General features: G+C 41.8%; 1 protein-coding gene across 4 annotated transcripts; it reads left to right on the plus strand.

The window, feature by feature from the left end:
• The first annotated feature begins 12,445 nt into the window (after positions 1 to 12,445).
• fosb (FBJ murine osteosarcoma viral oncogene homolog B) lies at positions 12,446 to 21,647 on the plus strand. 4 transcript variants are annotated; one of them, XM_034229333.1, is made up of 7 exons: positions 12,458 to 12,522; positions 13,864 to 14,281; positions 14,671 to 14,861; positions 15,950 to 16,330; positions 16,778 to 16,885; positions 17,286 to 17,615; positions 17,779 to 21,647. In XM_034229333.1, the coding sequence occupies exons 2-7, from the start codon at positions 14,227 to 14,229 to the stop codon at positions 17,842 to 17,844; spliced, it is 1,131 nt and encodes a 376-aa protein (XP_034085224.1). In that variant the 5' UTR covers positions 12,458 to 12,522; positions 13,864 to 14,226; the 3' UTR covers positions 17,845 to 21,647. The 4 variants fall into 4 exon arrangements, with proteins under 4 accessions (XP_034085223.1, XP_034085222.1, XP_034085224.1 ...); XM_034229334.1 differs by having other exon boundaries at positions 18,626 to 21,647; XM_034229332.1 differs by having other exon boundaries at positions 12,446 to 12,522; positions 15,950 to 16,300; positions 17,286 to 21,647.
• Positions 21,648 to 22,590: the final 943 nt, after the last annotated feature.

Genomic DNA, 22,590 nt, shown 5'->3' on the forward strand with positions numbered 1-22,590 from the left:
GTGTTGAATGCTGAACTGTAATCAATGAACAGCATTCTCACATATGTGTTCCTCTGGTGTGAGAGGGCAGTGTGGATGGTGAGGGCTATGGCGTCATCTGTGGACCTGAGGCGGCAGTGGCTCAGTCTGTAGGGACTTGGTCTTGGAACCGAAGAGTCGCCGGTTTACGTCCCGATCGGACCAAAAAAAGATGGAGTGAGCTGGTAGCTGGAGAGGTGCCAGTTCACCTCAAAGGCCACTGCCGAGGTGCCCTTGAGCAAGGCACCTAACCTCGAAACTGCTCCCTTGGCGCCGGATACCTGGCAGCCTCTCCTATCTGCATGTGGTGGTGTGTGTGCATGTATATCCTTTGTGTTTGTGCATGTATATCCTCCCCTGTGTGTGTAAACACAACAGAGTGGGGAAAGAAATGTCCCTGTAAGGGATTAATAACGTGTATCTTCTTCTTCTGTTTGCTCTGTAGGCAAACTGCAGGGGGTCCAGAGAGTCAGGGAGGAGGTGATGAAGGCTTTGACTAACCGTTCAAAGCACTTCATTATGATGGAGGTGAGTGCTCCTGGGCGGTAGTCGTTGAGGCTGGTGATTTTTGTCTTTTTGGGGACAGGAACGATGGTGGAGTGTTTGAAGCATGTGGGGACTACAGACTGCATCAGGGACCTGTTGAAGATGTCTGTGAACACCTCTGCCAGCTGAACTGCACACACCCTGAGAACATGGCCAGGGATGCCATCAGGTCCAGGAGCCTTGTGTGGGTTAACCCTTTTAAAAAGGATGTGCACACATCTGCCCTGTTTAAAACAAAAGGGCAGGGCTCCTGATCCTTCTGTGCCTCCACAGCCTGGCTGCTCTCAAATCGTGCAAAACTGTTCAGCTCATCTGGGAGAGATGCGCACGCAGACATTCCCGCAGCACCGACCGCTGCTCCTTTGTAGTCTTTGTCTTGTTACAGCCTTTGAAGTCAGATTCCACCTTGTCTTTGTATTGTCTCTTTCCAATTTGAACTGGAACACACGAGACAACAAAGCTGGTGACTCTTAAATTGCAGATCAATAAGTGATGTTTATATTTAGGCATCACTTTAATTCAAAGTCACCTTAATGACTTTGACAACTTGAATTAATGACGAATTAAAATGAGGTTTTGTTGATGCAAAAAAATGAATGTTCCAAGTTCAAAAGTGTATTGTTCAATCTGAACTGAAATATTAATCAACTCAGAGCTCCACTTTTTTAAATTTAATCTCAAGCCTTTCAGTGAATACAGTATACACAAGCCCTGTTTACATAGGCGTGCAGGAAGGCCTGCGACTTTGCCAAGAAAGAATGACTGGATTTAGACAATCATTTATGTATTATAAAACAGTTACAGGGGCAGAACTGAACCCCCATGCACCTGAAAGATCATATTATCAAAGGCTTATTCAGAGATTCTTCTTGATCAATCTTATCCTCCCATTTGTTGCTATGAATTGCTGAGTAAGAACAGCTCTGAGTGAAACCAGCTGACAAAGACCGAAGGAGACTGTTGAATGGCTGAAGGAAAAACTATGGTATGAGAGCATCAGACATTTTGGTTGGCTGCAGTGAAAAGACGGATCAAATTTCTCTAAGTGAGGTTGGGAAAGCCTGTGATACTTATGCAATGTTGTTGGGATACAGAGCCAGAAGGGGTGTTAACACCCTTCTGGAGTGGGACAGGCCTAACTGTTGCCTAGTAACAATATTTTGAGCAGGAAGACGGGGCAAACACGGCCCGCCTTCCAAGAGGAAACAGGGGCTGGCCTCATGAGCACTGTGCAAGAGGCTTCCCGAAAATACGCTAAGAGACAGGGCAAGCAAAAACAAAGCACATGAGGGGCATTAGACAACACTGCATCTTTTTTTACCTGGCTTAACCGGAGTCTAGAAACCAAAAACTGTAAACAAACTCAAGAAACAAAAGTGTTTAAAGGATTGCAATCTCAATCATGACTCCAATATGCCCTCCAAATGTAGACATGACTAGAACATTGACTTTGGTATAAACATAACCTATGATGAGACATACAAATGTCAACAAGCTGTCAGCAGTGTTTAACTTTTATTTGCATTTTTCCTACAAGCCTCTATGGCATGACTTTTTATTTTGGGAGGAAAAAAATGTTTCACCATGTGTTTTAGGAGCTTAGGGGTCCCTGATATTATATCAATTATAAAATGTGTGTGTGTGTGTGTCTGTGTGTGCATCTGTGTGTGTGTCTGTGTGTGTTTGTGCGTGTGTGTGTGTGTGTATGTCTCTCTGTGTGGGTGTGTGTGTGTGTGTGTGTGTCTGTGTGTCTGTCTGTTTATGTGTCTGTGTGTATGTGTTTATCTCTCTGTGTGTGTGTGTGTGTGTGTGTGTGTGTGTGTGTGTGTGTGTGTGTGTGTGTGTGTGTGTGTGTGTGTGTGTGTGTGTGTGTGTGTGCCTAACCCTATGTTGACCTTCACTGTCCTCACTGTCAGACGGAATAGCCCTAACAGCCTGATCGTGTCCCTTCTGCCCATAACATGTTTTGGTGTCCATTTCCTGTAAATATCAGTAGATGGTAAAAACATTGACTAGGTTTATCATTTTACAGCTGAGCACATTTGCACACTTGCATGATATTGCCTGGAAAAAAGTGGTCCAAGAGGCAACGAACAAAAAAACTTAGTTTTAGCTAATTAATAAATACATAATAAGTCTTTAAACAATCAAATATACTTCTTTACGTATTCATGCACATTAGGAATGTGCATCTCCATCACTGAGGCCGATGTGATGCGCATCTTGATACGTTGCCCAACGATACGATACTTTGACGATACATTTGAAGCACCGGGCGATGCGATACAATAGATTCCGCCCTGTTGCCATACAGTTCAATATACGATTTGATTCAATATTATGCGATTCGGGCGATATGATGCGATTCAACACGATGCAAAAATAATGATACAATTCAATGTGTTTTTGTTTTTTTCCTTATTGACCAGCATTAACAATGTGCAAAAAAACAATTACCATATAGCAAGGCCATACAACTGCCAGACTGATGTACATAACACTCATTCATCAACTCCTGAACAACAACAAAAAGCCGGCGTTTTATCCAGTTTGTACACAACGATGGAGAAACTTAACAAGCAGCAGTGGTCCACTGAAGAGACCAGCTACCTACTGGGAATCTGGTCTTCCGAAGAGGTACAGAGGAAGCTGGAGCACAATCGGCCATTGTTGTTGTTGTCAGTGTGAGCTGTGAGGGGTTTCCGCGCGGTTTGGCTTTATGAAGCAGGCACGCAATCGGTTACGTCATGACGCAAACGATGACGCAAAGACGCAGCACCAGTCGGACTCTGGGCGGTGTGAAAAGAGCTGGAGCTAAACTGAAGAGCCGGTTCTGAACCTGAAAAGCTCTAGCACGGAGCTTGAACCGGAGTTGCGTTGGTGTGAATGAGGTAACAGAGTGATTTAACTCATATGTCTAGCTTTCAGGTTTTTCTTCAGGAATATTAGTTGATCAACATGATCAGGATGAAGCAAGCTGCGCTTTGCTGTCACTATGTCACCGGCTGTACTAAACACTCGTTCAGAGGGTACAGTGTACACTTGTTGCAGGGATGGACAGATAAAGAAGGCGATGGCGTCAGTTATTGCCTTGGAACGGGTAGAACCAGGGTTCGAGTTATGTGAGAGCCAATGGGAGCTGAGCTCCCATAAGGAGGGGTCTGAGCTCCCACGGACGCGGTGAAATCATATCTGTGGGGGTTGCTAATACATTACCAACAACCATTATTTAATCACAAATAATGCATGTGTCAATGTAATGAGTATTATTTACGTTAACGAGGTAAATAGGCTAAAAGAAAAACATGTTTTCCAAAAGAAATACGCATCTCTTGAATGACAATATGCCTGCACTGCACCTCCAAGGTGCGCAATACATTATTGCGCAATCTATGCCTGTGAGCGTGCTGCGCGAGCCGAGATGATGTGTGTGTGCGTAGTTGAACCTTTTCATATGTAATGCCCCTAACCCTAACCCGGGTTCGGAGCTAGAGCTTGAAAAGCACCGGTTTTTCCTGTTCACACCGCAGCGGAGCCTCAAGCTCGGGAATCTGGTTCGTTTCAAGCACCAAAAAATTGTCGGTCTAGACTCTAGAACATAGACTGTATATATAAATGGACGTAGGGTCCGTGACGTCAACCATAGGATTCTGCAGAGTTGCTGAGAAGCCCTTAGTAGGCGGAGTCGGCCACTAACGGCTCGACAGTGACGTCAGAGTCTAACTCCCGCCTGCTCCAGCCTGATCCAAATAAGGGCAAAGAGGCGGAGCCGAGGCGGGACCTGCTGCTGAAGCACAAGGCGGGGCTCCAAGCTCCCGATACTTTTTAAATTATTATTAAACTGTGAATAATGTATTCACTCAAATAAATACAAAATATAATAAAATAAACATTAAGGTGCAGCATTTCGATGAACTGAAATAATCTGTATTTGAACTTTAATGTAGGCTACTAGTACTCACAAAACATAAACTATTAGATTTGGGTTTTTTATTTTTTATTAAACTGTGAATCTTCAGTAAAAAAATATAAAATAAATAAACATTAAGGTGCAGCTTTTCGATTCACTGAAATAATCTGTATTTGAACTGTACTGTACCTGAGCAGCCAGGTTGACATTAGGACTTGCTTGTCATTGTATTTTCATGTTTTTTTAAAGAAAGATGAACTTGTCCACATTGCTTGCCGAAAGGGCAGATCTGCTGGCACTAACAATGTCTCCTGCTGTGGAGAACACCCTCTCTAGGGACAGAGGTAGCCGATACAGCCAGGTAGCGCTTTGCTAACATGGCAACATAAGGATATTTGGTGTTTGTAACAACTTTGGCTCGGTCTGAACTCTCTGCGAGTGGTGGAGGCTTACATGCTAGCGGGAGTTGGGTTTGCACTTCAGTCTTTTTTCTTTTGGTACCGGTGATATTCACGTTCGGGTGATGCCTTTTCAAGAGTGTGCTAGCTTGATGTATTGCCAGCCGCGTAACCAATTTTAGTTGAACAATGCCGACAAACAGCTTTGGTTCGGTCCACCTGTCTTTGTCCTTCATCCTTGTACGTAACTGCGAAACCAAAATGTTCTCAAACCGGAGACTTCAATGATGCTGGAGGATTTTCGAGCTCAACTTTATCTGCGTTTGCCATTATTTTCGACAGTTCCTCAAATTACTGACTACATTTGAACGCATCCCTCTGACCAGCTCTCATAGTATGCCTCGCATCCAATTAAATGACTTGCTCGCTCTATGACGCGTTGAACCCAATGTGAGCAAATTACTCTGAATGCTGCGACGCAGCACCTGAGATTTGGCTTGAAGATGTTCATCAGTAAGTCTGGACCTGTACTTTGACTTATTGAAGTTCATGGTGGAGAAGAGCTGTTCACACATATATGTGCTCCCAAAAAGGCACATGGTCCGCTTGAACATCCTGGAAAGCTCAGGGAAGGAGGAGGGCAATTCTCTCATGAACTGTCTAAGCTTGTCTGCTTTCCCATTCACTTCCCTGAACTTGGCTTTGAGCTCAGAATTGCACTGCAGGTCAATGAGCTCCATTTGAAGCACACCAGGGGCATTTTCCACATCAAAGGAGAAGGGGTCTGCAAACATTTGGAAAGTGGCTCTGTGTGTCTTGAAGTCTGCAAACCGCTGATCAAATTCCTCTTGTAGCTTCACAATGGCATCAACATACTTCTCACCACTGAATGCTGTGCCCTTGTCCATGAGAGCCTTGCATGCTGGGAAATGGCAGAGGTTTTTCTGAGGGAGCTGGACTTTCCATAACACCAGTTTTGTAGAGAATGCTTTGACATTGTCATATGCTGCACTGACAAGCTGGCCCTGCAACTTCTTATTCAGTGCATTCAGCTCCTGTGTGATGTCAACAAGAAAAGCTAAGTCCATGAGCCATTTGGAATCACTCAGCTCGGGAACAGCCATCCCACCCTTCTCCAGCATGAATACTTTCAGTTCTGTTCTCAACTCAAAAAACCTCTTCAGGACGTGTCCCCTGCTGAGCCAACGCACCTCTGTGAAGTAGAGCACATCCTCATATTCTGACTCAATTTCCTCAAAAAAAGCACGGAACTGGCGGTGCTTTAAGCCCCTGGATCTGATATGGTTGATGCATTTCACAACGACAGACATCACATTGTCAAACTTCAAGCATTTGCTGCAAAGGGCCTGCTGATGGATAATGCAGTGCCGAGCAATAGCCTCCTCCACACCCTCCTCCTCCAGTTTTCTTTGAACAAGTGCCACCAGCCCATTTTTCCTCCCTGTCATTGATAGCGCTCCGTCGGTCGTAATTCCAACAAACCTCTTCCATGGCATATCAATATCCGCAATGGCATCACACAGTTGCTGGAATATCTCCTGAGCGGTGGTCTGGCCATGCATTGGTTTCACTGTAAGCAACTCCTCTGTCACTTCAAACTTGTCATCAACACTTGGCTAACTCGCACATTTACAGAAATGTTCATTAATGTCCCTGTTCAATAAATAAATAAAACACCACGGACATACATTGCGAGCTGAGCGGTGTCAGTGATGTCCGTGCTCTCATCAAGAGCCACAGAGTATGCACAGAAAAGTTTGGCTTTGTCGCACAGCTGATCATATGTGTCACTTGATAAGTCAGAAATGCGCTCTGCCACTGTGTTAGCTGACAGGCTGATGTTGTTAAACTGACCCTTCTTTTCCGGACAGACTATACTTGCAGCCTGCAACATGCACTTTTTTACAAACTCGCCTTCCGTAAACGGCTTTCCAGCCTTAGCAATCATCTCACTCACCACATAGCTAGCTTCGACTGCTAAATCAGCCTCATTGCTTCCTTTCTTGAAGAGATTGTGTTGCTTCTATAGACATTTTTTTAGCTCTGTGACTCTTTTCTCTCTCTCGTCTCCCAGGTATTTTGCATACTCTGCATGTTTAGTTGAGTAGTGACGTTTGACGTTATACTCCTTGTATACAGCGATTTTCTCTGTGCATATAAGGCACGTTGCGTTTCCCCTGTACTCGACAAAAAAATATTCAGTCTCCCACTTCTCCTGAAATCTTCTGTGGTCATCATCGACTTTTCTTTTCCCTGAAAGTTTTGATGTAGACATGACTGGGCGATATATTTTCCTTCCACTCTGTGTCACTTTTGGATCACTCTGTGATTGATTCCGCTGCGCGCATTTGATTGACGTGCGGAGTTCCCTCTGAGGGGGGAGGGGCGAGGGAACTGCGCGCAGCAGTGGGGTCAATCCAAAAATGTAATTAAAATTTGAAAGCGCAAATGTAAACGCGCGGGCCAGATTAACACTATTACATGATATCAACAACGGGGCCATGAGAAACTGTCTCGCGGGCCGCGTCTGGCCCGCAGGCCTGGAGTCTGAGACACCTGCTGTATAGGAAGACGAGTTAAGGGATAGGAGAAAAGGTTATGGTATAATTACAGAGCCTGTCAATGTATACATTGAGGAAATCAATGTTAGTTTGTTAACCAAAGTGCAGCTATCTAATAATGTACTATCTATTATTAAAGATCAGAGGAAAACAGAATGAGAGGGGTAAATCCGGAATAAAAATAAAGAAGCAAAGAGATTGTAGAGCAGTGAGAAGGAAAAAAGCTTGGTGTGTCAATGAATTACATTGCCAGTATTTTTCCTTGTTGTGAAAAAAAAATCGCCCCCTCTGATTTTTTGACAGCCCCCTCAGTCATTTCATCCTAGAGCCGGGCCTGCCCTGGATACGCTGCTCACCACCAGTCTTGCTGCCGCCAGGGATAGCCGGGTTAGCTTCAGCTGAATCCGAGGAGGATGGGGAGGCAACCGCAGACGTACTATCCACCCCTTGTCGCCTCTGTAGGGGCGTCGCTAAATTTGTTGTGCTACTCGTGTGCTACTCGTGTGCTTTATAGCGGCACGGCATCGTTTGCAAATTCTTTCACACACACATACGGGTATTGGGCCGAGGGCGACACCGTACTTCCGGTATCCGCCATTTCAAGCGAGGTGCAAGCAGAATATCATAGTCTATTGCCTTAATCAATATCTAGTCAACTCTAAAATACCACATATATGCAATGGCATGATAATATTATTGTGACAAGTGGGGTATTCACCTGGTGTTTCCAGAAGATAGACGTAGATGCTGCCAAAATCGACCGAAGGCCACTTTCGAGGGTCGTTTTCCCATACAGGCAGTCTGTAAGGGCAATCCGACAACCCACACAGCTCTAGTTTACGCTGGTAACGACCTAGAGCACACCCCTCAACTCCAGAGATGTAATCCGAAGACATGCAGCGATTTCTTCTGTCGTTAATTCAGAAAAAAAAACTAGTGCGCTCTGCCTGGCAACGTTAGCTAGCTGTTTATATTTGCACCTCCAGGATATTTGCACCTCCAGGAAAATGGCGTATTTATATATATATATATGGCGCGCGTTGCATTGTGGGTAGCTCATGACGTCACTGTGTGTGAAAGAATAGCTTGTGATTTGTCAAGTTCTCCGTCTTGTTTGAAAAATCCAAATTGTTGCCAAACGTGTGGTTTATATTTATTTTTCGGTGCGCTGTGTATTTCTTTCTCCTTGACTTCCATGTTTGTTGATAACTTTGACGCAGCTCCCGGGCTCCGTAGTAGCGACAAGTGGATGAGTGGATAATATTATATATATGAATTAATCGGTTTTTACCGATGCAAAGAGACGCCACAATCGATGCATCGCGAGTTCAACCCAAACTGTAGCCGATGTGCACTCTTTCAACCGGTGCACTCGCATCTTGAACGTTTATGCAGGTGCACCGATGTGAATCGGTGAATCTTAACATCACTAATGCACATGCATGTATTTTTTATTTTAAGTTTTGTACATTTCTAATATGTTAAAAAGTGAAATGTATCTTACCAAGTGGTGGCCCTGAGGCCCCTGCAGCTTTGCTTGCAGAAAGGACTGCTCCACCCCCAGACAAAATGCCACACCCATATAATTCCCTCATTTTATCGGACACCAGCATGTCAGGTGACATTGTGTATATTTAAAAAAATAAAAATATTTAGAGGGCCAGTGTGAGGTCGAAAAACGTGGTTTGTTGCCTGAGGGCAACAGTATGCCATAGAGCAGCGGTCGGCAACATGCGGACCGCGGTCCGGATCCGGACCCAGACGCCGACCTATACGGACCCGGAGCTATAATCAATACATTAATAGGAAATGTTTCGGCACCTCCCGCTTTTTTAACGCTGATTTGGGTGACTTGTGTAATTCGTGGAGAAACGAAGAGTTTTCCTTTTGGGGGTGGGGAGTCCGTCCGTCAGTCCGACTGACGGACAACTTCTCACTTCAAAAAAGAAGAAGAAATCCAGACCGCAAAAATAATTAAACAAGCGAGTAGCTGTTTTTCCTGGCCAAGGACAGGTTCCTTGAACACAACACGAGCGTAACGTGTCTTCACGTGGTATATGTCTTGTCTGAAAGGAGTGCTGACAGAGAGCACCGGAACGCCGCTCCAGCCCTATTATTGCAGTACCCATAAGGAGCCGTACACATGCCGCAGTGTTTGCGTGGCTGTGTCTTTAGTTGTAAGCACAGTGGCGATCTGTTGTTATTAGCATCTGGTTAGCTAGCTATGCTAACGAATTTAAAGAGCTTTTCTACAACCAGGTGGAAGAGAGCTCTCTCCTGAGAGGCTCAAATAACCTCAGCTCAGTGAGGTTAAGGCACACCTTGATATGATCATTATAGTTATTAATGAGACTAAATGAAAAACAGGTATAAAATACTATATGACAGTAACAAAAAAGTTGTTAAAAACAACAAGAATAGAGTTTCAAAAGGGAGTGATTTGTAAAATATCCCAAAAGAAAAATCTGCTTACAGTTCTGTTTCATATGGGCGTTGAAAGATGTATCCATAGATCTCTTCATGTTGCTTTCAAAGTGCACCAGATTGATGCTTTTAACTTCAATATTTAAAAAAAAAAGGTTCCCCACCCCTGCTGTAAATAATAATAAAAACCCTTGATTTATAACTTAACATCTCTGTCTCCTATTGATCGGAGTATATTATAAAGAATAGCAGTTAATTGAAGCATTATAGCACAGGCCTTTGTCAGATGGTATATAAAGCTGTTTTTTTTCTGCTTTGTATAGTTCTCTCTTTTTTCACCATACCTGTGTTTGCATCACTGTAACCAATGAGCACCTGCATGTGTGTGAGAATAGCCCTGACACCATTTCAGCCCAGATTTACAAACTCCTGGCAGGACAAGCTCCAGCTCAATTCTCACACTGAATAAAAAAAAGTGAGTGAGGGACTGCAATATAAGAGGGAAAGAAAGATAAACTTTAAAACTGTTCAATTGTTATGATTTGTAAAGACTGATATTTTTCTATAATCGTCTGAAACTGTTAAGTCATGATGTGAAACGGTTAACAAAGAAAAAGGGAAACTCAAGCTGCTGCTACACTTTATTTTATTTATCTAAAATTAAGCACTTTTAAGATGCACACATTTTCAAAAGCTATTTTATTTATTTTCTCTATTTTATTTTTAAATGCAGCCCGAGAGGAACATTACACATATCCACAGTATTTACTGTATATCTGTATAGTTCAATGTTAATTGACAATAAATATTGTTGTTTTTTAATTGTACTCTTTATTTGATTGGCAGTCAGTTGTTGATTACATGCAGACGTTGATAAAGCTACATCTACTTCAATATATATATATCACACTAATGCATAAAGAAACTTAGACATTTGGATGTTCCGGACCTTTGCATGGGGAGATTTTCTCTAACTGGACCTCGTTGAATTTTAGTTGAATACCCCTGCCATAGAGGGTTAAAACCTATGGTTAAAACTTATTAAACTTTTAAATATAAACTAAAACCCGGGACAGCAGTGGACTAGATTGACAAACTGTTTGATTGTGTTATGCTGATTCCCTGGAATCAGAATAAACTGAGCAAATTGTTTTATTAAATAAAGTAAACTCAATTGAATAACCTGCTACATGATAGCTGAGAAAAATATGCTGAATTAATTCAAAACATAATCACTTTATTAATGCCCATCTTTTCCACATCAGCTGCTGTAGCCACTTGAAGATCACAAAGTGTTACTCATGTTGTTGAATCTGAAAACAAAGTAGTCAGAATGTGTAGGGGTTTGTTTTGTTGATACTTAACCAGTATTGGATAATGGATAGATATATTTGTAATTAGCTAGGCGATTATTACTGAGCACAATGAAAGGTGGGGTAGGTAATTTTGGAGAAACCAGCTCGAGTGCGCAAGAATTTGAAAATACACAGCCGAAAAAAATCTGCCACTTCCTTACAGAGCCCCTCCTCCAACACACACGAACGCGCACATGACCAATGAGGGCACAAGATAAGTTTGTGCACAGATGGAAGGTAGGTAGGCCATCCAGTTATTTTAGCCGGGCCGGCTAAAATGATTGGTCGTGCTTTTTACAGTACTACCAGAGCCCTAGAGGCTCTAGGGCTCTGAGGCTCTACGGCTTCCACAGATGACATTTTTTTATGGATTTTTTGTCAAAGCACTTAAGATATTCATTGCTATCGGGATGTTAAGAGCATTCCATGGAATATAACAAAAAGTGTATATTGAGCCGGTTTCTCAAACTTACCTACCCCACCTTTAAGAGTCACAGTAACATTTGTCAAGCAAGCAGATTAGTTGAAATAACATACAAATATACGAAACAATGAATCAGTTGCTTACATTGATGTTTTAAATCAATGTATTTTAATAGGGCTAGCAGCGTAGATATTTAAACATTGACAGTCAAAAAATCAAGCTAAGGTGAAGAGTAGCCTATATCTTATCTTCAAATAAACATATTGAATGTCATTCGCAGTGTCGAATATTTACATAACTACTTAAATACAATGGTACACGTTACCCCATTGTATAATAGTCAAACTTCTACTTAACTTTATCCACGAGCAAAACATCGGAGTAGCCCATCCTCCTCCACATCTGCGATACAGTAACAACAACATGTAGGTCTACCGTGCGTTTCGAACTTTATACAGTCTATGGTTTCGAGGCATTTCACAGGCACGTCGAGTAAACGGTACAAAACACCGTTTTAGTAAACTGCTAACTAGTTCAACGTAACTTCCCTGATTTGACAAAGATACGAGCAACGGGCTTTGACGGTTAAAACTGTGCTAAAACAACAATAACAGTCGCTGTTGCCTGTTGTATACTCAGCTTTCCTCGGATATCCAGCACAGAAAGAATCCGGAAGCCATATTGTCTGCTCCTCCTGCTGTAGCCGGTTACCACGGAAACCTGTTGCCAGGCAGCATAACAAAAAAGACCAAATTGTATACGTCAGAGGCACAGCATATCCATGGCGACAGAACAACGCTACACACACTCAGTCTCGAGGATAGCACATGGTACCGGTTACTTTTAGCCTGAAAACCTGTTTAACGTGAGTGTTTGTGATATTTTTGCCATGTATAAAGAAATGGACACGTGTTTGATTGTGTTACTGTTAAATCTAATCGTATTTTAAGCAGCAAATGGTGATATTAACCAGTTAGCTCTGCGATTTCTTATACCCTCGCCCCGGAATGTCGTGCAATTATTGTATATTTATTTCCCCATGAATGTGGGTTGTTTGCCTGCGTTATCAGCTATCCACCTCAACAATTCCACACCATGAACAACTTACATCAACGAGTCATCCCCGGTTCAGCGGCACTGGTAACGGCAGCTCGGACACACGTCCTCCGTGGATCCTCGTCTGTGACGTTGTTGTAGTGCTGCTGACTAATAACCTGTTGGCTGTTATCCCCAACTCTTCCCTTTTGCTCATGCCTTTACACACATGAGCAGTAGCTGTAGTCCTTTACACAGCTGCATGCCCGCCCCTTGACATTCACCGAAAATACATTGAATTTTAGATTTTCATTCATGACTTGCCAACCGATTTTCCCGCAATCTCCCCCACCAAAGCCAGCCTCCCACCTGCCACATTCCCACTTGTGTCCTCATCATAATGAATCACTTTCTGCTCCAACGGGTGATGTTTGCAATGACAGGAACCGATTTCCGTCACTGCTGCCCACTGTCCGTGATAGAGTTATACTGTTTACCATTTCATGTTTTTGTTCATTGTAATGAGGATATTGTTGCTTCTGTTTCATAGAGTCTTATTAGGCCTACAACTAAATATGTATCTGAAATTGTATGTTATTCGGTGCTATAGCCTAGCGTAGGTTTGATGCTGTGTTGCAAACCTGTGGCAAATAAAGGCTAGGCTACTTGGCACCGTGCCTGCCTCCATGTAAAGGGCGTGTTCAGACACAAGTGAAAAGGAGTCTTTCCTCACATTACGTTAAACTCCTCAAACTCAGAGGACTCCCCAGGGCGTGTCCTGAGAAACTTTACAGGAGGGTTTCCCTTGAATGCCTGCCAGGATTCCTTCAGAGAGGGACATACATTTGTGTGTGTTGCATTATAATGTATAGCCATATCTTGTTTACCATGCTGCTAAAGCGAACCTGGTATGCCATTCAGACAAACTATAGTGGCTTTGGCATGTTATTTATTCCGTTTATTAATAGTAGCCTAACTGTTATAATGTATTGACGTATAGGCTAACCTACATGCCCCAAAATAATGTTCCAGCATAGATAGCTAGTCATAAATAGATACTTTCCAAATTTATCTCACCGAAGTTTCTTAAAATTTCCTCTCAGAAATAGTCAGACGGTGAGAAATATCTTGTGCCTATGATAGCACTAAAACATCTATTATTATCCGACAGCGAGGTGAGCTTCTGGTCCATTTCTGTGGGAGAGGGAATCCCTCAACGTCACCAAGGATACCAAACACAACATTCGGTCCAAATATGGGCATGTACGTCAGAGGAACTCCACCTCTAGAAAGGCTCTGGTTCTCCGCGAGGATGGATTCATTCATAGGACCAGATCTGCTACTGTGTACCGTAACAGGTCACTTCTCACGTCCTCCAGCGTCCATAGAGTGGACTTTATGGATACATAATCGCACATTTGACGAGCGGATAAAGGACCACGCTTCGAGGATTTAAAGCTAAACGAGAGGACTTTTTAACACATTGAATTGGGACGCTTCCCCGTAAACACGGGGAACTGGATTAAGCTTCTTCATGCAACTTTTTTGGAAGAGCATTTTACCAGGAAATTGCAAAAAGATCATCAACTGTAAGTCAACATTGATTTGTTTATGGACGATGTGTCTATGTGTTTGATTAAAAAAATGCATTCTAAAAGTAGGTCGGAAACATTAATAAGTAGGCTACACATCTTTCGATAGGCTTTTTAAGAGATTACCAAATAAATACTTTCGTGCTTTCTTTGCTTTTACAAAATAGGCTACCTCAACATGTTGTTAGGCATAACATAAACTGGATTTAGGAATATTCTTTAACGATTCATTTATTCATGCACACACAATGAGGCTAAAACTTATGGTGGGGTTATCCAACTTTGTATCCATTATCAATGTAGGTTTGGTTGGGCTAACTTCACAACGCCTGTCACATCATTCTCCTTTAGTTATGTTTTTGTGTGGGACTGCCCTGCCATTGCAGGTAACCCCGCGCTCTCAGAAGACCTCACTGCGGGAGTCCTGCTCTCTCTCGGTCCCTCCGGGGAGATGTACCAAGGGTTCCCCGGCGACCCAGACAGCGGATCCCGTGGGAGCTCCTCTCCATCTATAGAGTCACAGTACCTTTCCTCGGTGGACTCCTTCGGAAGCCCACGGACCACTGTTGCTCCACAGGTAAGACAACATTCAAAATAATAGCAACAATATATTTAACAATGTTAAAGCTGTTATATTTGCATTTATTCATAACTACAGCAGGTCTTGTGGTAGTTTAGCAATGTGTTTCGTAGTTGAGACATTTGACATAGGCTATCTGGCTAAGCTATCATAATAATAGACACATCAATAGCGTACAACGTACGGTGCTCCTGCCACTGGGTGTTCAGATAAAACATTATTTTGCTAAATATATAATTCAGTCTTAATGTAGTAGGTATATCTGTTGCTAGTAGTCCCGGCAGCAGCCCTCAGGCTATGACAACGTGCTCAGTTTGCAGCTCACCGCAGAACGGAACCCCCGTACGTAAGCAGCGGAGCCTGGCCGTGACGTAAATGCTTGTTCTATTTTGGAGTGCTACGTCGCGTTGCCAAGGGAAACACCAGGGGTGTGACGAGGAGGGGGGAGAAGGCGGGGCCACGCTCTATGAGAGAGATGATTGGTCGAGCCGCCTGTCACGCTTTATATGAACATTAACTAATGCAATACCTTCTCCTTCCTGATCTAAAATAAAACACAAAACACAAGCGACAGATTTAAATTGTATTGTATATTTATACAAGCCTAAAATATATCAGTTGTGAGACAAACAATTCAAGATTCAAAACGAGCAAATATACTGATCTTTACCAAGGTATTACAAAAGGCTTCCTAAATTACACCAAAACAGGGTAGGAAGTTTAAAAGATTTATTAAAATAGGCTAATAATTAATATGCATCACATTTAAAATGTAAGGATATTATAAAAAGAAATTACAAAATAACTTTATGTCATTTCATGTATTCATTTGTATTTGACCTTAATTCAAATTGAGTTGAAATATATTGGTTTTTAACAATTGGAACCTTGATAGCAGCATTTGGTTGTTTAAGTTGCCTGTAATGCGGTTCCAATAGGTTTTTATTAAATATGACAAACACTTTAAGAAAGCAGTTGATCGAAGCTTGTTTCTGCGTGCATTTCTACGTATGTTTGTCTGAATATGTTTACTAACCTACGGCTTAAGATGATGTTTAAAACCAGTTTTACCATTTCCTGCACAGGAGTGTGTCTCAGCAGGAGCTGGCTTGAGCATTGTGGGCATCGGGCCAGGGACCAGTGTCGGAGGGGAAATGCCGAGTTCATTCGTGCCCACCGTCACCGCCATCACCACCAGTCAGGATCTACAGTGGATGGTACAGCCAACCCTCGTCTCCTCCCAGGCCTCTGGCCTGAGTGGGACTGGGACAACAACAATGACCCAGCCAGTGTCACTGCTTGACCCGTATGACATGCCAGGCCCCAGTTATTCCTCAGGGTCTGCATTCAACCCCACAAGTTCAGACATTCAAGGCCCAGCTCCAGGTCCCATCCGCCAATCCAGAACCCGCAGCCGTCGTACCCGAGAGGAGTCTGTGAGTGAGGATGGAGATGTTGGTGTGTTAGTAAGTGTGTGTGCTTGAATTATTTGTTTGTTGACATGTTACACATATAGTATAGGTACATTGTTTACATTGGGGTCAAAACAATCAGATTCAACCACAGTTTACTGTGTTGATGAGCAGTAGTGTGCACAAACACTTTCACGGTCATAGGTAACAAGCATAAAAAGACTAAGAGTAACTTCCAGTCTACTGAATGCTGACCATATGCATATGCTAGTATGAAGTTTTGTCAGAGAAGGTCAGGTATATGTTGGGGTCTGTGGGGGGAGGATAAGCATTTATGCCAAACTTTTAGGAAACTTTTTTTTTAAAAAAGGCATTTTGCTCTCAAGACAACCATAGCTGGTTTTGTCACACTGACACAGTCCAAACACAATATACAAATATTTTCAATAAAATATAAAACTTTGATCTTAATCTGTTTGATATTTTTCTCCTTCAACATAGCTAACACCTGAGGAGGAGGAGAAGAGGCGTGTTCGGCGAGAGAGAAACAAGTTGGCTGCCGCTAAATGTAGAAACCGCAGACGAGATCTCACAGACAGACTGCAGTCGGTGAGCTAGGCCTTGTTTTAACTACCAGAATGAGTAATGATCATAATTACATACTTTACCTTGCCTCGCATTGCATTGTGTGTGGATAAATGTGGACATGTTAGATTATGGTTTATGATAATAGGGTGTTGAGCTGTGGTAATGCAAATTACAGTCCTCAATACAAACTATTTATGGACTAATTAATGGTCTCTTACATAAGCCAACCTACATATTTAACTGCAGGTGAAGGAGGTATTTTTGCTGGGATGGATACATCCACCCACAAACACTATAGTAGAGGTTTGGAGTAACTAACACATTTTCTCTCTCTTTCTTCTGCACATCTTCTTCCCTCCTCTACCATCCTTTGTTTTACCCTCCTGTTCCTTTTTCTTTCTTTCTCTGTTCATGCCCACAGGAGACGGACATCCTGGAGGAGGAGAAGGCCGAGCTGGAGGCTGAGATCTCTGAGCTGCAGAAGGAGAAGGAGCGTCTGGAGTTTGTCCTGGTGGCCCACCAGCCGTCCTGTAAGATCTCGTACACGGAGGCATCACAGCAGGGCTCGGTGCAGATGCCTCAAGTCCAGCTCCAGCTCCCTCCCGTGACCTTACAACCTCCGGTCTCCATCGTGGGCTTGGCCGTGAGGGAAGACTCTTTCTATCTGCCTCCTGCCTACACAGCCCATCTGGCCTCCACACAGTCCCAGCCTCCGGTCCAGCAGCAGCTTCCGCCAGGGATAATGCAGGAGGTAGAGTTTTCTCGTTCTTTCTATGGCTCAAGTGAGCCGGCAGCAGGCAGGCCGTGCTTCATGGCCAGCGACAGTGGTGGTGGTGGTGGTGGTAACCATGACGAAGCGGCCATTGGCAACTACAACACCTCATACACATCTTCATTTGTGTTCACCTACCCAGAGGGAGCCTGCGGGGTCAGTGCCAACCAGCGGAACAGCAGTAGCGAGCAGTCGTCTGATTCCCTGAACTCGCCTTCGCTGCTGGCACTCTGACTAACCGACAGACACGCGCACACATATCAACACGCACACACATTATGCCCGCTGGAAGTACAGGCTGAGGCAAGTACATACAGAGAACCCATCAGTCTCACTTATTGAAGAATATAGTTTGTATCTGATGGGGTTAAAGTTTACACATTCCAATCAAGAGCCATATATTTGCACATTAGTTACATTAAATCTAACCTTAACCACCAATACATAAATCATTTAATGTTTTGTATTAGAATAGCTGCAACAAGATACGTGAATAAAAACAGTGAAAAAATCCACGTTGCAAATCTTAAAATGATTTGATGTAAACTTAAGTAAAAGATTAATTAACAATGAACATTCATCACTCAGTTAATGATCCAACCAGCACCAGTGCCCCCACCTCGTTCCCTCTGTCGGTTGACTTTTCAAGTGCTCTTGCTCTCATCCTATTCCATCCCTTTCCTCCTTCTTCCTGTTGCTGAATCTATTTGTGCAAATCTGAAATGGGGTCGAAGGACATTTTGTTCATGGTCTTTTCTTTGTGAAAGACAAACTGATGGTTTCTCGCTCACCTCTAACCTTTAATCTGCTCGACTTCCCTTCGCCTCTGCGTGTGTTGTTTGGACTTGGCATATCGGGGATCTGAGTATCCGAGCCTCGTCTGATTCTTGTGCTTACTTCATTCGTGTTTTCTTCTTTTTTAATTCTTCTGCCGTCTGCGTATCTTCTCCTCTTCTGTCTTGTGTTTCTTCCTCTCCCTCTCTCTGAAGTCTTCGAACCCTGAGAGCCCGAAGACCCCCACCAGCCCTTGGGACCTTGAGTGACTGACCCAACCAGCAAGCCCTTTTGCACCCTTTCATACAAGGACATGGATGCAACACCGCCCCCCCCCCCATGCAGACACTAGCAGTGAACAGGATCTAAATCCTTTTAAGCACACACATAGATAAAGTGATGAACGCAAGATGCGAGACAGATGCAACTGTCTTCTGATGAGCCATTTTTCAATGTTCACATAATGAAGATGGGACACGTCTTTTGTTGCGAGGCCGGTTAAGAGCAAGGACAGAGACAAGTTTAGCAAGGAGGAAGGAAAGGTAGTGCGACTAAGCTTGACAGACTCATTCAAGAGAATGACTCCCATGCTAACCATCCGTTTTTGGAACCAAATGTTGAAAATGCAGAAAGAGCCAAATGTTAAAAACATAAAAAAGAAACAAAAGTAGATCTTGCTTTTGCCAACTGTGTGGAGGTGTAGCCTTAGTAAGAACACCTCCATAACACAGAGCCTACATGCGTATGTTAACATCATCCCTTTCAAGTCTCTGAATTGAAGATATGATACTCTGTGTTTTGCTCAGAATCAATCAGATGTGAACCAATGCCTTTATTTACAGGACAAACGTTTTTTTAGCAGCGATTCAGGCAACCTCGAAACATTTGGGCTCAGTTGTCTCTGTACCTCCCCTGTTCTCTCAGCGGAGACGAGGCGGGGGTGCGTTTATTGTGAGTGCATCCACTCTGAGACACCTGGCCCGTTTATTTCTTTCTTTATTGAGGTTGATGTGGTGATTGAGCCCAAAGCAACACCTGGAAACAAAAGGGGAGAAGATGTCGTTGAATTTGCGTCCCTTCGTTGCCTGTGAATTTGTACAATTTGTTTTTCCTGTATGTTTGAGTGAGAATTGTTATATATTTTAATGTTTATGTTTGTGTGTTCGATCGTTTTGCTTTTACCTCGGCTTTCACTTGTGCTGTTGCCATTTCTTGTTCTTTTTTAATCTGGTGATTTTCTCACAACTGTTACTATTATTATTGCATCATAAATATGATTTAATTATTTTATGGTATTTTCATTTGGCAACTTTGGAGGCACGTTGTGCACTACAAAAAATGATCATCAAACCTTTATGCATACATATATACAGGTTACACATATATATATATGTGTATGTACCATGATTGTAAAATATGAATGTCTGCAGATTTAAATGGGATATTTTTGTCAATGAAGAAAAAATGTTACTGAGGTTTAGTTTTTAAAAGAATATTTTTCTAAAGGAAGAAAAAAAGTACTGCCCTGTCCCTCAACATGAAGCACGATGTAACTGCCTCTTTCAATGTGTATTTATGTTTTGTAAACAAATATAAAGAACTATTCAAGTTACATTAAATGTATGTTTATGATGATGATGTTAGACATTTGTGAAAACGCCTTTCTTTTTTTTGTTTCTTTGTGAGGTCTGTCCAAAATGCTACTGACACCTTAATGCCACTTCATTCTTAGTTAGCACAACATGAGGAAATACAAACTAGTGTCATTTAATGTTGATACAGATATTAAAAGTGTTCGGATTTATTTAAGGACTAAATGTTTCATACCAAGTATGCATTTCTGTCCGTTATAAACATATCACTTAATAAATGGTTACTCTGTAAAAGAAATGTGTGTTTTAAGGAGAGCCACAGATGAAGCCTTGATATGAATACGTATTATGATGTTAATCCATGTCCATGTGTACTAAAAGAAAACATGTAGTTTTGTTATGACTAACATGTTCTGTGATTGTATTTTTGCTGAATAAGAAACTTTATTTTCAATAAATACACGTTTATTCAAAAACAATCGCTAGATCAATGGTATAAATGTTTAGATGTGGCTCTTGGCGGTCAGAAAATGGACAGACCTCATTTTTATTTGTTTTAAATGTTGAGTAAGGGCGGTGTTGGATGTTAGAAATGCCTTTTGATTTCTCTCCAAATACAAATGTGATGAGAATATGTTTTGGTGTTAGAATAATCATAAAACATATTCAACAGTTCTCATGTACATAGGTTTTGTGGTGCTACTTATAACAAACTGTAATGGGCCAGAAAGTTATACATGCTGTAGGTGAGGCTCCGGATAAATAAACGCACTGCTTGTATCATCAGAGCGTTTCATTTCCAAAGGAAGCCAATAACACAGTGAACTCCCAGCAGCTGTCGCTCTGAGAGCCCAGTAATCATTTTGTGATTTCATCATGGTTCAATATGAATTGCCTGCTATATCTTCAACTGTTATAAACAGATCTCAGAGGGCCCTTGGACTTTAAATGATAAAACACTTACTGTGGTCACCACACGTCTATTTTCTTTGCCTAGGATTTCATTGACATTATTAAATATTTTGTTTCTGTATGTTAACAATCACATATCATTTGCTAATGAATTTGAAAATGTGACAAAGAGGGTTAGGAGAGTTATAAGAAATCCTCTAGTAATGTTCAAAGGCTATGTTAGAGTTAACTTAACAAGAGCTTTCCTATTTTTCTATGATGGGAAGAATGTTGGATTTTTTTTTACTTCAATTTGTACACTCTGTTGTCATGTTTTCCCTGGTATGAAATGCAATACTTCTTGTCCTCTTGGATAAACGTTATGTAGCAATTCAGGCAGTGCTCAAACTGACAGCTACTCTATGTCAAGTGTGATGATGTATTGTTTGATTATCCTTTCTGTTACCATATTAAAATGTTATTCAACATACTTCTTGTACCACTAAGGTTTAAGACAATCATCATGACAATCTAACAAGCTTTCATTTATGAGTGATGTGCAGCCACAATGTTCCTCCATTTCAGAAAGGCAATGCTTATTTTCTTATCCATCCCTGTCATCGATGTTTTGTTATATTTACATCTCATTGGAAAAGGTTGCACTTTTGTTACACAGATCAATTGTGATTTGATACATTGATAATATGTGAAATTACAGAAGTGAAAGGCCCAAATAAACTTTGTTCAAGATGTGTATCAGACTCCAGAAATTAAAAAGAGCGATATTTAGGGTGCATGGTTAATTACATGACAATGTAATGATGGTGCTTTCATATCAACTGATCTGTTTTTTCAGTGAATATTATTTTACATAGCTTAATATTTGTCTGCACATCATAAAGTACTGTTTATTTTGAATAACGAATAACCAACTAATCGTTTTCATTTTCTTTTACTTTGAAAAGGACCAAAGTGTTATACATTTTCTAACTCACCTTTGAAGTGAGAGCTCTGTGATCTTCTGTATCCAGATTGCAGCTTCTTCCTTTGTGCTATCTTATAAAACTTTAGATTTGAAAGGTTTGTGTCTTGATTTTTAAGCAGCAAAAGATGGGTGAGCTATCTCTGATTTGAACAAATGGACTTCCTTTCCAATTTGTGAAGAGATTACATAAATAAACAACATATTACAAGATACATGTCTCTCACTTATAAATGCTTGAACTTTGCAGGATTTTCATTGGGCTACTTGAATTGAAAACTATTGAAAAATACTTTTCAATCAAGATGAAACAGCAGCATTTTTAAAAATCATATAAAATGAAAAAATATGTTTTACTTGTCCAGTTTAATTATACAAGGCTGCACTAACGTGGGGTCATTTGGTCACATGACATGGAAGTTATTTAAATCAAATTAAATATTTTTTTAAAAACGAAGAGAAGAGGCGTAAAGTAGGCCTACTATTTATTAGCAACATCTGTAGACACATGAGGGTTTGCTGCTTGTCGTACCTGCATCATCTTCTTCGCGAACCTGACTCAAACCTGTTTGTCATGTTTACAAAGAGAGAAAAGGAAACTTGACAACAATAAACTGTGTCTACAATGTGTTAAAGTTTCTGATTTGTATTAATGTTGTGTATTTTGCACATTGTTGGGACATTTTAGAATCAGACTAAGGGGGAATCTTTTTTT

The sequence above is a fragment of the Gymnodraco acuticeps genome, unplaced genomic scaffold, assembly GCF_902827175.1.
Source record: "Gymnodraco acuticeps unplaced genomic scaffold, fGymAcu1.1, whole genome shotgun sequence".
NCBI lineage: Eukaryota > Metazoa > Chordata > Actinopteri > Perciformes > Bathydraconidae > Gymnodraco > Gymnodraco acuticeps.